This window comes from Misgurnus anguillicaudatus, chromosome 16 (genome assembly GCF_027580225.2).
Source record: "Misgurnus anguillicaudatus chromosome 16, ASM2758022v2, whole genome shotgun sequence".
Taxonomy (NCBI): domain Eukaryota; kingdom Metazoa; phylum Chordata; class Actinopteri; order Cypriniformes; family Cobitidae; genus Misgurnus; species Misgurnus anguillicaudatus.
In genome coordinates this window covers 12,538,527-12,551,691 of record NC_073352.2, presented here as the reverse complement: position 1 = coordinate 12,551,691, position 13,165 = coordinate 12,538,527, and the positions used below count along the sequence as shown (strand labels likewise).

General features: G+C 39.0%; 1 protein-coding gene across 1 annotated transcript in view; it reads left to right on the top strand.

Annotated features, from left to right (window-relative positions):
• fam13b (family with sequence similarity 13 member B) overlaps positions 1 to 9,107 on the top strand; it is a 65,585-nt gene extending 56,478 nt beyond the window's left edge. Inside the window, exon 25 of the mRNA XM_073854131.1 lies at positions 7,182 to 9,107. Within this exon, the coding sequence (XP_073710232.1) occupies positions 7,182 to 7,305 (124 nt within the window). The 3' untranslated portion in view covers positions 7,306 to 9,107. The remainder of the gene's footprint in view (positions 1 to 7,181) is intronic.
• Positions 9,108 to 13,165: the final 4,058 nt, after the last annotated feature.

Below are 13,165 nucleotides of genomic sequence, written 5' to 3'. Positions count from 1 at the left end.
AACGGAGTTTCAAAGGACTATAAACAATCCCAAACGAGGAATAGGGGTCTTATCTAGCAAAACGATTGTCATTTTTGACAAGAAAAATAACAAATATCCACTTTTAAACCACAACTTCTCGTCTAAATCCGGTTGTGATGCGATAGCGTGACCTCACGCAATACGTCAAGAGGTCACAGAGGATGAACGCGAAACTCCGTCCCAGTGTTTACAAGTGTTGAGAAAGAGGACCGTTCCTACGTTGTTGGTTGTCGAATAATATTAATTAATGTCTTTTTGTCAGTTTATTGTTTGCAATGGTCCGCAAATGTGCGTTTTATATATGTAACACGTGACCTCCCTACGTCACTACGCATTTACGTTAGGTCGCGCTGGACCGGACCTAGACGAAAAGTTGTGGTTTAAAAGTACATATTTTCTATTTTTTCTTGTCAAAAATGACAATCGTTTCGCTGGATGGGACCCTTGTGCCTCGTTTGGGATCGTTTATGGTCCTTTGAGGCTCTGTTGAAAGGGGCTGTTGGGTGTTGGGTTGGGTATTGGATGTTGGGCTCTGTTAAAGTCCATTAAAATGAGAAAAACCTGGGATGTTTTCCTCAAGAAACATAGTTTCTTCTCGACTGAACGGGGAGGGACATCGACATTTTGGATGACATGTTGGTGATTTTTCTTTTAAGAAAATGGAATATTCCTTTAACTCAGGCCATTTAAGTGAACCAGTTGCATTAGTTTTAAAACACATACATATGAGTACTGTGAACTTAAACAAATTGAGTCATATGCAGTTATGCACTTATATTTAAGTTCACACTACTTAAATATAAGTGCATAATTGCACATGACTCAAGTTCACAGTACCAAAGTCAAAGTCTCTTTATTTGTCTCCCTAGGGAGAAATTTGGTTTGGAAATAAGGGAATTGCTACAGGACAAAATTAAGACAAAGACACAGCACAGGTAAAAAGATGAAAACAGATAAAAAAGATACAAACAAGTACTTAAAACATTTAGGCTACACAAGTAGCTGTGCAAATTTGCAATCCACTGTACCTTAAAAAACAATTAGTGCAAAAATATTGTGTCATGATCATAAATAACATTCAATCACAAGTATCCAAGTAATATTATTATGATCCTAAATAGCATACAGTCACAGATATCAATGTGATTAAAATAATTGGAAAGTATAAGTAGTCTCACCTACATTGCTGCTTATTTATAAGATTAATAGACAGAGGAACCAGTGAGCACTTAAACCTGTTGTATTTACACAGGGGAACCCTATACCTCTTTCCTGAGTTCAAAAGTTCAAACTCTGAAGAAAGTACATGTGAGTTATCTGATATAATGGTCTTAGCCTGCCTGATTATTGTCTGATCAAAAAGTTCACCCGGATTTAGAGGTGCAGGGGTACCCATGATCTTGCCTGCTGTCTTGACCAAATTAAAAATCTGAGTTTTTGATTTAACTGTCAGATTTCCAAACCAGCTTGTGATACCATACCGAAGAATGGATTCAATAGTTGCTCTATAAAAAATTAACATAATATTTTCACTGACTCCAAACAACCTAAGTCTGCGCAGAAAATGTAGGCGCTGATGGATTCTAGCACAAATATATGTAACATGTGTACGCCAACTCAAGTCATTGTCAATAAACACTCCTAGGTATTTAAAAGATGTCACCTGCCTGATATCATGTCCATGAATGGCCACTGGTCTCTGATCTCCAACTGATTTGGGGTCAACCAGCATTTCCACAGTTTTGCCTGTGTTAATCTGTAGGTGGTGTGAATCACACCACTTGACAAACTTGTCCACAGCATCTTGGTGAGTGTTCATTTTACTTTCAGTGGTAAGCAAACTAAGAATAACGGTATCATCTGAAAATTTTACTATGTGTTGATTTGGTTCGGAACTGATGCAGTCATTTGTGTACAGTGTGAACAAAAGAGGTGAACTGACGCACCCCTGGGGGGCGCCAGTGCTGCACACTGTTAAATCAGACAGAGAAGAGTTGAACTTCACCTGCTGTGGCCTGTTTGACAGAAAGGAGTGATACCACCTAATTAAAAAAGGATTTACATTTAACTGAACTAGTTTCCTAAGGATGATATCTGGCTGAATTGAATTAAAAGCAGAACTAAAATCAACAAAAAGCAGTCTAGCATATGCAGCAGGACTTTCTAAATGCTTTAAAGTTAAGTGCATAATAGTTGATATGGCATCACTTGAGCTACGTTTTTCTTTGTAAGCAAACTGGTATTTATCTAGAGTTTCTACCACATTTGTGTGCAGTTTCTCAATCATAAGCTTCTCAAAAGATTTAAAAACATTAGAAGTAATGGCCACTGGCCGATAGTCATTATTCTCTTGTGGGCATGCCTTTTTTGGTACTGGAATAATGATAGATTTTTTCCAGAGTTCTGGTACTGCACATGTGTCTATGGAAAGCTGAAATAGTTTATGCCAGACTGGAGATAATTCTTCTGCAAAAGTTTTTAAAAGAAAGGCAGACAGGTTGTCAGGACCTGTTGCTTTTTTTGTTTGTAAATTTTTAAAAACCTTAGTAACAGTGGATGGTTCAATTACAATTCTATCCAGGTCAACGTTACACAGTACATTCTCTAGCACTGCAGCACATTCCCTGGAATTATCTGAGTTAAAACGCATGTAAAAAGTGTTCAATTCATTTGCCTTTGCAATTTCATTTTGTGCAAACAAAGGCTTCATTTTTGTATCCATATTTGTCATTCTCTTAATAGAGTCCCAAAGAGCCTTTGTGTTTGAGTCCGACAGCTCTTGTTCTGCGCGCGCCGTGTACTGCTGCCGGGCCGCTCTCATTTGTGAATTAAGGTCTTTTTGCGCAGCTCGAACTTCTGCATTGTTCCCGGATCTAAAAGCAAGTGTTTTCCTGTTTATACATTCCTTGATACCTGGCGTGATATAGGGTTTATTGTTCCGATACCGTTTAACCAATTTGTGAGGTATAACAGAGTCAACGCAGAAGGAGATGTAGGCTGTGATTGACTCGGTAGCACTGTCAATATCTGCATCCTTAAAGAAGATATTCCAATCTGTACAAAGAAAGCAACCCTTCAGTTCCTCCACGTTATCCCTGGACCATACTTTCACGGACTGGATTTCCGGTTTGCTGGACTTAAAGGCGGAGTCCATGATGTTTGAAAGCCAATGCTGATATTTGAAATCACCTAAACAAACACGCCCCTACCCCAATAGAATCTGGACCTTCTGTTGATAGAACCGCCCCACACATACGCAACCCGGCATTTGATTTGATTTGATTGGCTATAAGTGTGTTTCGGTAGTCGGCCCGTCTCCTTTTCCAACGCGTTTTTCAAACATCGTGGACTCCGCCTTTAAAAACAGAACGATATGTGGGTAGCAGCTGGATAGCATTATGATCGGAGTTATTTAAGGGAGGTCTAGCTTTGGCTGTATAGGCGTCTTTGATATTTCCGTAGCATTTATCAAGTATCTTATTGTTTCTAGTGTTGCATTTAACGTATTGATAGAATCCTGGTAATGTTTTATCCAGGCTGCAGTGATTGAAATCACCAAGAATCAGAATGGGAGCGTCAGGTTTATTGTGTAGATGGCGATGGACACAGTCTGTGATAGTTTTAGCCGCCGTGCAGGCATTCCCACTTGGTGGGACATACACAACACACACGAAAATGTTGGTGAATTCTCTAGGCAGATAGTGAGGGCGCAAAGTAACGCATAACAGCTCTAGATTGGGGTTGCATATTTTGTCTCTCACAGCAAAGTTTCGGCACCAACTGTCCTTAATGTACATACACACCCCACCCCCTCGTGTCTTACCCGAATTTACGTCTCTGTCTAACCGGAGGAGAGAGAAGCCTTCGATTTGAGTAAGGTTGTCTGGAACATCGTCACTAAACCAGGTTTCTGTAAAAACCATTAAACCAGACTCACGATATTCGTAGCAGGCTCCAACCTGGTGACGCAGGTCGTCCAGTTTGTTTTTTTAAAGATCGTGGATTGCAGAGAAGCATAGGTGGTAGCGGAAGCTTGGCAGCTCTTCGGATGCGCTGTCTGAGGCCGCCTCTCCTACCCCGTTTCCTGGCCTTCCTGCCTCGACGGTGACCTGGGCCATGGTGTTGTCGTAGCTCCTCAGGCACCTCGTGTAGCAGATCAGGTGACGGTAGTACTCCGCTGCCCCGTAGTCCCAGCAGCTCGGTCCGACTGTACATTAGAAGGCCGTTGCAGCTGGTTAGCCCGTCGGCGGAGCTCTGGGCGACGTGGCCAAAGAGGATTAGCCATGCCAAAGTTAATGATGCCATACTTCTCCACTTCACTTTGCACAAGCTCAGCATACCGTTCACAACACTGTTCACGAGGCAGGTAGCATCCAGCAATTGAGTTCGCCAGTGCAAATTATAAGAAAATGACATAAAAGACGCCGAAACAAGTAAACAAACAACGTGTAGCAAGAACCCTCCTCCGTGTCGCCAGCCGTGCAGCGCCATTTTAGTACTTAAATTTATGTGTTTTAAAACTTAAATGGCCTAATGCAACCGGTTTACTTAAATGGTTTGAGTTAAGTTAACTGTTAGGTTTTACAGTGTGGCCAATCAGGGACACAGAGCTTTTCAAATCCGTGCGTTTCAGGAAGAGAGTCAAATCTGGAGCTACAAAAATGTACGGCATGTGGAAAATAATTTGTTTTTTTTTTTTACCATAAACCACGCGAGCACATTGTATTATACCAAATACACAAAATAACGATGTTTTGAGCAATGAAATGGGTGCCTTTTATAATTTATTCAATTAAAAAACAGTAGGCTATTCCATATACATATAATCAAGTATATGGATAATCTGATCATGTAATTTACCACATGTGAAGTACATTTTAAGGCGTTTCAAAATAAACTCACACATCCACCACAAATTTATCTTCATCCAAATGCATGAGTTTTATCAGGTAGGAGGCATGCAAATATATTTTTACAGACATCCTCATGAGTAACAATTACCGTTCGAAAAGGGCTTAACCTCTTAAACCCTGAGGACCCAGTCCCGGGTACAAAATTTCGTATTTTGACTCAAATAAAATATTCTTTTAATCTTTAATGGTCCATCATGGACCCCAGTAACACATATGAGATACTGTTTGAAAGCTTAGACTCTCTACTTTCTCCAGATATGCATCACTTTGAAAAATCTTTTACTGTAAGAAAGTTATTTACACTTAATTTACACTATCACCCCCCCCCCCATAATTTTTTATATTATTTAATATTCACATATTTCTTATTTTTCATGTATGACAAACATGGGCAAGTCTTATATCATCTGAAAGCTCTCATTCTCAGGAATAAGGATACAGCGTTATTTTTGTTCTATTATCAACACATATCCAACAATAGTTGAATGAATAATAAGGTAAAAAATCGTCTTTTGTAAACATATGGGAAAATTGAGTGTGGACTGCCTCAGATAGCACATATAGCCACAAATGATACACCATCTTTTCTCTTAGGTCCTACTCTAAAGAATGAGTCCATTCACAGCATTTTCTTAGGTTGTGTGCATGAATAATCCCTTGTTATTTATTATATGTCCAAAACAAAAAATTCATATTTATATGAAAAATGTATTTTCGGACACTTCAGTAAAATGAAAATAACTTTTGAATGCGACATGCTAAAGAGATCATTCTTTTTTTGGGTGTTTACTGTCTGCTGCTGGTAACAACCAGAACTGTTTGCAGTCTGCTAGAGCACCCAGAACCAGAGTTATACACTATCAGAAGCAGTATTTACAACATATAAAAAGAAAATTTGGTGTTTCATCATATGAAAAACAACATAAATAACACTATTTGTCACAAACAGCAGCTTTTTATGTAACTTCAAAGGGTTTTCTTTAAAATGATATAAAGCAATTGCATTTATTCCACTGTATGTGGTTATGGGAGCACTTCAAATGTTTTCTGGCAGAAATTTAACTCCATAAGCGTATTATTCCTCCCATCAGTTGGATTAAAATAACTTTTGCGAAGATTATGATAGAGAAAAAAATCTTTTTTCCTCTGTAAGCTGGCAATTGCTGGAATCAAACAAAACTGTCTGCAGGGAGCTGAGGCACTCAGGGCCAGAGTTATACACTTTTAAATAAAAACTTTAGAAAAAAAACATCAAAAAGCGCCTATTTATTTTTGTGTTTATTAGAGGACTGACATCACATACAACCATGTTTAGCACTTTCAACAGTGTTTTATGTAATTTCAAAGGGTTTCCTGTAAAATGATACCAAACATTTGTATGTAAACCTCTGCATGTGGGTATGGGAAGCTTTTGAAATTGGGTAGGCCAAATCCAGGCGAAAATCCCCAAAATAGCTTCAGGGTGGAAGAAGTTAAGACACTTTTACAGAAAATATAACATTGTTATGGCCTGTAACATCTTGTGATTCATGAAAATGATGACCAAATTATTAAAATAATGACTTTGGACACCAAATGTACCTGCAGTTATATAATCACCCAGCTGCTTGTGAAAGCAAGAACATGTCCGGTGTTTACCTCAGTTAATGAAGAATTAAAGCGCCCATATTATGCAAAATCCACTTTTATAAGGTGTTTGGACATAAATGTGTGTTGGCAGTATGTGAACACAACAACCCTACAATGAAAAAAATTCACCCTCTCCTTTTTTAATCCCAATAAAACCAAATGAATCTCGTTAGACGTGCTGTTTTGATTCTCTTGTTAATATGACATCACACTGATAAAGCCCCACCCACAGCCACTGACTGAGTGGTTAATTTTACCCAAAAGCTTTTCTAAATGTGTTAGCACATTGTGTGCCGCTAATGCGGATAAGATACTATTGTCTCAGACTTCTCACTTTCTGTTGGCAAGGGAGTAAGGAACTGAAGCTCATTTGCATTTAAAGGTAAAGACACGAAAACAGTGCTTTTTTGCTACCACCTATATAGGGCATTTTGGACATGCTGTAATAAATTATCTTTGCGGTAGTTTAAGATAAAACTTCACAGACACATTCTGGGTACACCTGAAACTTATATTGCATCTAGTAAACATGGGTATAGTATGTGCATAATATGTGCCCTGTGCTTAAACGCATTATGTTTTGTGTAAGATGACAGCAATGTTATGTTTTTCTCACAGGAATGTTCAGAAGGAAGACCGCACGCCTATGATGGATGAATACAAAGAGTACAAACGCATCAAAGCCAAACTGCGCCTTCTTGAGGTCCTCATCAGCAAACAGGATTCCTCCAAGTCCATCTAAAGCTCCCGGGGCCCGGAGCCAATCGGATCAGACGGGCCCTGCGTCACCTCAAAGGCCCGATTAATAACATTTCAAGTTATAGCGACGGTAGCCGCATCCATCACCTGCTGCACTGCTGCTGCCGCCCCTCCTCACTCTGAAGAGGACGCCCTCTTCTCATCTAACTTAGAGGATATTTTGGCTTTCCTTCTCTAAGTTTGATATTCAGACTTTAGTTTCTCAGTTTAACCTCTAGCTTTCTCATACTGAGAAGTGAACAGAGGCGATGCGCTGAGTTAAGTGGACATTATGGACATTACTGAACTCTTTCACAGACCACAAGAATACTCATGTCATGATCCTCCACTTCCGTTATTCATGCGATACTGTTTTAAGAGTGCGATATGGCTCAGTTTATATTTATGTACACTTGTATAAATCTATACTATAAGTAGGTATGTGTTTTTTGAATTGAATAATGCGTATTCGTCCCTCAGCTTCTTTGTTACAAATGAAAGGACTCTTTTGTTTTACGGTGGTGCTCTTTTTTTGTAATAAGACGTTTGGAGCTGATCGGACTGACTGAAACTACTCAGCAAATGCAGTTGGACTGTCACAAGCTATTGCTGTAAACCTTGCTATCACTGATGTATATGTATATGATACATAACTTTATGTGTACTACTCTATATGTAACTCTTACCGTGTTTATAGCTCACATCCATAATATGCGTTCGGATGATGTAATATAAAGTGAAGATAAATGCCAAACTAAGCTGTAGTTGGTTTGTCAGTGTCAGATATCAGTGATGGTTTCAAAGATGTAGCTGATATATATATGACACTATAGATAGACCCACTTTTGATGGATGAGGTTGGATTTTTTACTGTAAGGAATTTTGCCAGTATATCCACATTCAGCAAAGCATCATAAATGTAACTTTTTTTGAAGTAATAACCCTGAAATTTAAATGTCATTAGATGACTAAAAAATATGAAGACGCGGTGTGACCCCTGACCGTGGCATACAAGCTTGTTTTGGTGATCGGTTTCTTCCTTGTGTCAGGAGTCATTTTAACACCGATCCATCGTGATTGTTTTTCAGCCACCAGCCCGTATCATTACGGTATCAGTTTTTACACCCCATCTGTGGTTGCCGCTGGTATCGAGTGTAATTGTTTTGTTATGCAGTCGGTTGTGCAGTATATTTCATAAAGTCTTATCAAATAGATAAGAGATGGAGGCACACTGGATGTTTTTAACTTTGATCACTGATAAAGAGAGAAGTACGGTTGCTGGCATGGATCATATAGATGCATTTTTATCGCAAAGGTGAGCTGAATGAGTCTGGTCAAATGTAACTTTATGTCAGCGTGCACAGAGATGTGTTTGTGACAGCCGAAGGAGACGATGGAGATTATTTGCACAGCATTCTGGGAATGCAGCCTGTCTTGTTTTTGTTTTTCAAATTGTTTCTTGTTTATTCAAGCACTGCTCGTGTGTGAAGGTTGTTTGACAGTCACTGTCGTGTTATTGTGATGTCCTTTTTTATTACTGTAGTTTTGTACCTTCGTTTTTTATCATCTTGCCTTTTGCAGTACATTTCTTGACGGTGTGATTCCTCTGTATATCAGTGACACAACTGCTTTGTCTTGTTTTGTATAAGCTTGTTAGTAGTGAGTTTGCATGGCTGGAATTTGTATTTCTATTTTTGTGCCATGAAAAAATAAGCAATAATTAGCAATGAGGTCAATAGCGATGGAATGAGAGACCTCCTGTATCCAGTATGTGCATTTTCAATAAACTGCTTGTGAGTATATTCACTTTTTGTTTCGGATTACTTTTCTTGGTCACGTTATGATTTTTGGAGCAGGTATTACAAAATGTTGCAAACTATCTAAAGTACTCTATATTATCTCTTCTTTCAGAACTTCAGAAGTCAGATTTTTTTAAGCTCTAGCAATGCAATAACAAAATACTTAGCAAGCTCATACACTGGCAACCACGCACAACACCCTTGTTTTGCACAGGCAGGCACTACTCGCATTTCTTCATAAAATGTAAAAATCTAGTTCCAGCTTGTATTTCTGTTCCTCAAGACAAATAAAGGGGAAAAGCTCTGCCTGCTTTGGTGGATTTTGCTATCCAAGCTACTAAAATTCTGGAGTTTTGTGAAAACACCACAGTTTTTCAATATTTTACTATGTTCTTACCTCAACTTAGATGAATTAATGCATACCTATCTTTTTTCGGTGCGTGCACTTAATCTTTGTGCAGCGGGTCGTGAATGTGTTAGCATTTGGCCTGGCCCCATTTATTCCTTGGGATCCAAACAGGGATGAATTTCAAGGCCACCAAACACTTCCATGTTTTCCCTGCCGAGGTCAAAGTGCTGCAAACTAAGTGCTCCTCTGCCATACAATATAGTTTTTATCTGCTTAAAAAATCATTTTATTTTGTGCCACCATACTTACTCGTATAACTACTCATGTAACAGTCTTTAAATAGGGAAACATGGAAGTGTTTGTGGCTTCTAAATTCATCCATGTTTGGATCCTATGGAATGAATGGGGCCAGGTTAAATGCTAACACATTCACGACACGCTGTGCAGGGATTGGGTGCACGCATTGAAGGGGATTGGTTTGTGTTGATTTGTCTGAGCTGAGGTAAGAACATAGTAAAATATTGAAAAATTGTGGTGTTTTCCTTTAAGGAGCGGGATGGGTTGTATTAGAAGTTGTGTTAAATACATAAGTGCTTGTTAAACCGTTTAGGGCTTTATAAGTGAGTGGCAATAGTTTGTTTAACTTGTTTTTCACTTTTGTTACATATTTATTGGGGATGCAAGACAACTGCCCAGCAGAGCATTAAAAATAAACTAATCTAGACATCATCAATGCACGAACAAGCTTCTCTTCATCAGACAGAATATGTTCCACAGCTTTGTATACTTGAATGTACTAAAATATACTTAAATACCAGAAAGCACATTTGTAGTACATTGTTAATTTTGTGTTAAGTAAAATTGTAAAAGTTATACATTACAAATATACTACTTAAAAGTATAGTTCAACTTCAGTAGGACCTTAGTGCAATTGAATCTTAAACTGATTTTTAGTGTATTAAAATAAATGGTGTCTCAAAATAGCACAGTTGCACAGATGTTCTTATCTTAAGAAGATAAATCTTAAGATATACTAAAGACTAATTTATTGTATACTAAGTGCACTTTTTTCATGGGAATATTTATGTCTTTATAAATTTAAGTAACACTAGAGTTCCCTGTTCACTATCAAGCATCCTTCATTTTCACTTTTGTTCCTCGCCTTTAGCGTTCATGACTCACTGATGCCCTCCAATGGCGGTTCATCGCACGGTACTTTTGGTTTAGTTGCAAAAATAATAGGCTTTTTTTTTTAAATAATAGGCTTTCAACTGCAAGGACCGCAAGTGGATGACGTCAAAGTACCGAGAGAACGATTCGAGAAATAAGCGAAGTCTAATTTCGTCTCGCTCTCGCGGTGCTTTGACGTCATCCGCCTGTCAGTTCTAGCGGCAACGCATGAAGTCGGACAAGCTGGCTAATCTAAATTTATCTTCAGTTGTACTACAATCAAATTAATATGACTTTTCCAAATAAAAATGTTTGTTATTGATATGTTTTTGCTATTAGGGAAGAGTTTCACTTTTAAATGAATAAAAAAACATAGGTTCTGGCTAGAGAGGGTACAACTACGGACAAATCTCGCGAGATGTTGAGTTTTAGGCGAGGTTTGGGGTAGGATGAGGACGAGGATGAAAGCAGCGGTGCTGAGCTACGGCCTAAATCCAGCGAAATGTTGGGTTTAGGGTTATGTTTGTGGGTAGGATTAGGATGAAAACATCGCTCATCCGGTGAGTTTTGGCCGTGGCTACAACCGACAGCAGATTCTCTTAAAGGTCCATTGTGTAGATTTTAGCGGTAAGAGTGTGAATTGCAAGCAACGCCTCAGTCCACAGCTCACCCACTTCAAAACGCATAGAGAAGCTACGGTATCCGTGACAGGACAAACATGTCAAGCCAAGGTATGAGACAGCGGCTGTGTCCGAAAACTCAAGGCAGTTATTCGTTGCCTCATGAGGAAATGACTTCGGAGGCATGAAGGCAGCTCAGAGAAAGACTTTCGGACACACTTCAAAGGCAGCGTGTTTGAAATATAAACAGAGTGCGCCTTTGTGATAACTAATCACATATTTAAAAACTACAATACTAATTTCTCACTAGAAATGCAATTAAAAGGTGTAAAAAGTGAAAATCTACCTCTATTTACACTAAATTGGTGCTCCAGTCGCTTCCTTGGCCGCCCAATCACATTCTTATTGTATTCCCACGCATAGGTATCTCAGGAGACAGGAAGTAAACCTAACATTGAATTCGGACATGCCTTGATGCCTTCTTGCCTTGGAAAGCTGCCTCAGAAGGCAGCAATTTAGAGTTTTCGGACGCAGCCAGCGTAGTAACAAAATGCCAGACATGGGGACTTGTGACTTGGTGACTTGGACTCGAGTCGACTCGAGTCGCTATTTTTGTGACTTGTTACTTGACTTGACAAAAAATAAAATACTTGAGACTTGACTCGGAAGTTAAAGACTCGGGACTTGACTTGACTTGAGACACAATGACTTGAATGACTTGAGTGTTAATCACATCATGTTTTCAGTTTGAATATAAAATATATAAATTATTTAAAAAAATTAAGTTGACCAAGCTGGAGCGCCGGCTGAGAATGGCGTTATCATGACTAAAAAGACACTATCATCCGTCATGCCCTCTCGTACCTTACGCACACCACGCCCACTTAGATCAAATATCAACATGTCAGCCGGAGGGGTACAAAGTGTCATCGCTTTTGGCTTCAACAAGATGGCAAAAGACGAACAGTGCGTTGCAAGACATGCAACATTAAAATCACGGACAGCCAGACGACAACCATTTTGCCCAGAGTAGAATGCCATTAACTGCTTGTCAATTTGTTAATATCTGGTTAGTTGGTGGTTAGCTAATGCAATAATAGCTAAAGTAGCCCTCATCATACTGTGTTGGGGACAAATGTGGGCCAAATAATTTGTATTTTTTTTTTTAATACTTCCCTTGATCTGAGCGGCACGAGACTTGGCTACTTTTTTAAGTTTGCCACCTGAACACACACACACACAGACACACACACACAAAGAAAAATGACTTGATTCTACAATGTTAGGGGTGGTTCACATGTCGCGTCTTTTGCGCGCCCAAGTTCGTTATTTCAAATGTAGGCGCGCGAAGGGAAGATACGCGTTGCGACGCGCTCGTTTTTTCTGGCCGCATGTTTGAGAGAGAGCAAGAGAGCGTGTGTGTGTCTGAGAGAGAGAGGAGAAATGTAACAAAGTTTAATGTTGTTGGTAAACTGTGTTTAAGATGTTATTTGTTTTATGGACTCAATGTTGAAAATTCCAAACATTTCAAACACAGTTGGCAGAAGTGAAAAACAAATAATTGATGAAGTTACAATTTTGTTTGATTCCATGATGTATTTTACTCAACATGCAAATCCAAATGCTTGTAATTTCCTGATAGTTACTTTCTATATCTGTCCTTTCACTTTATTAAGATCAGATTCTGCAGGTAAAATTACAATAATAAGGTGACTTGACTTGGACTTGACTTGACCTACTACAGGACTTGACTTGATATAGCCTGTGACTCGACTTGACTTGCCCAAGAAAAAAAATACTTGGGACTTACTTGAGACTTGAAGGTTCAGACTTGAGACTTACTTGAGACTTGTACATGTGTGACTTGGTCCCATCTCTGCAAAATGCGTTCTGTAGAGCACGGTATATGTAGATAAAACCGGCTCA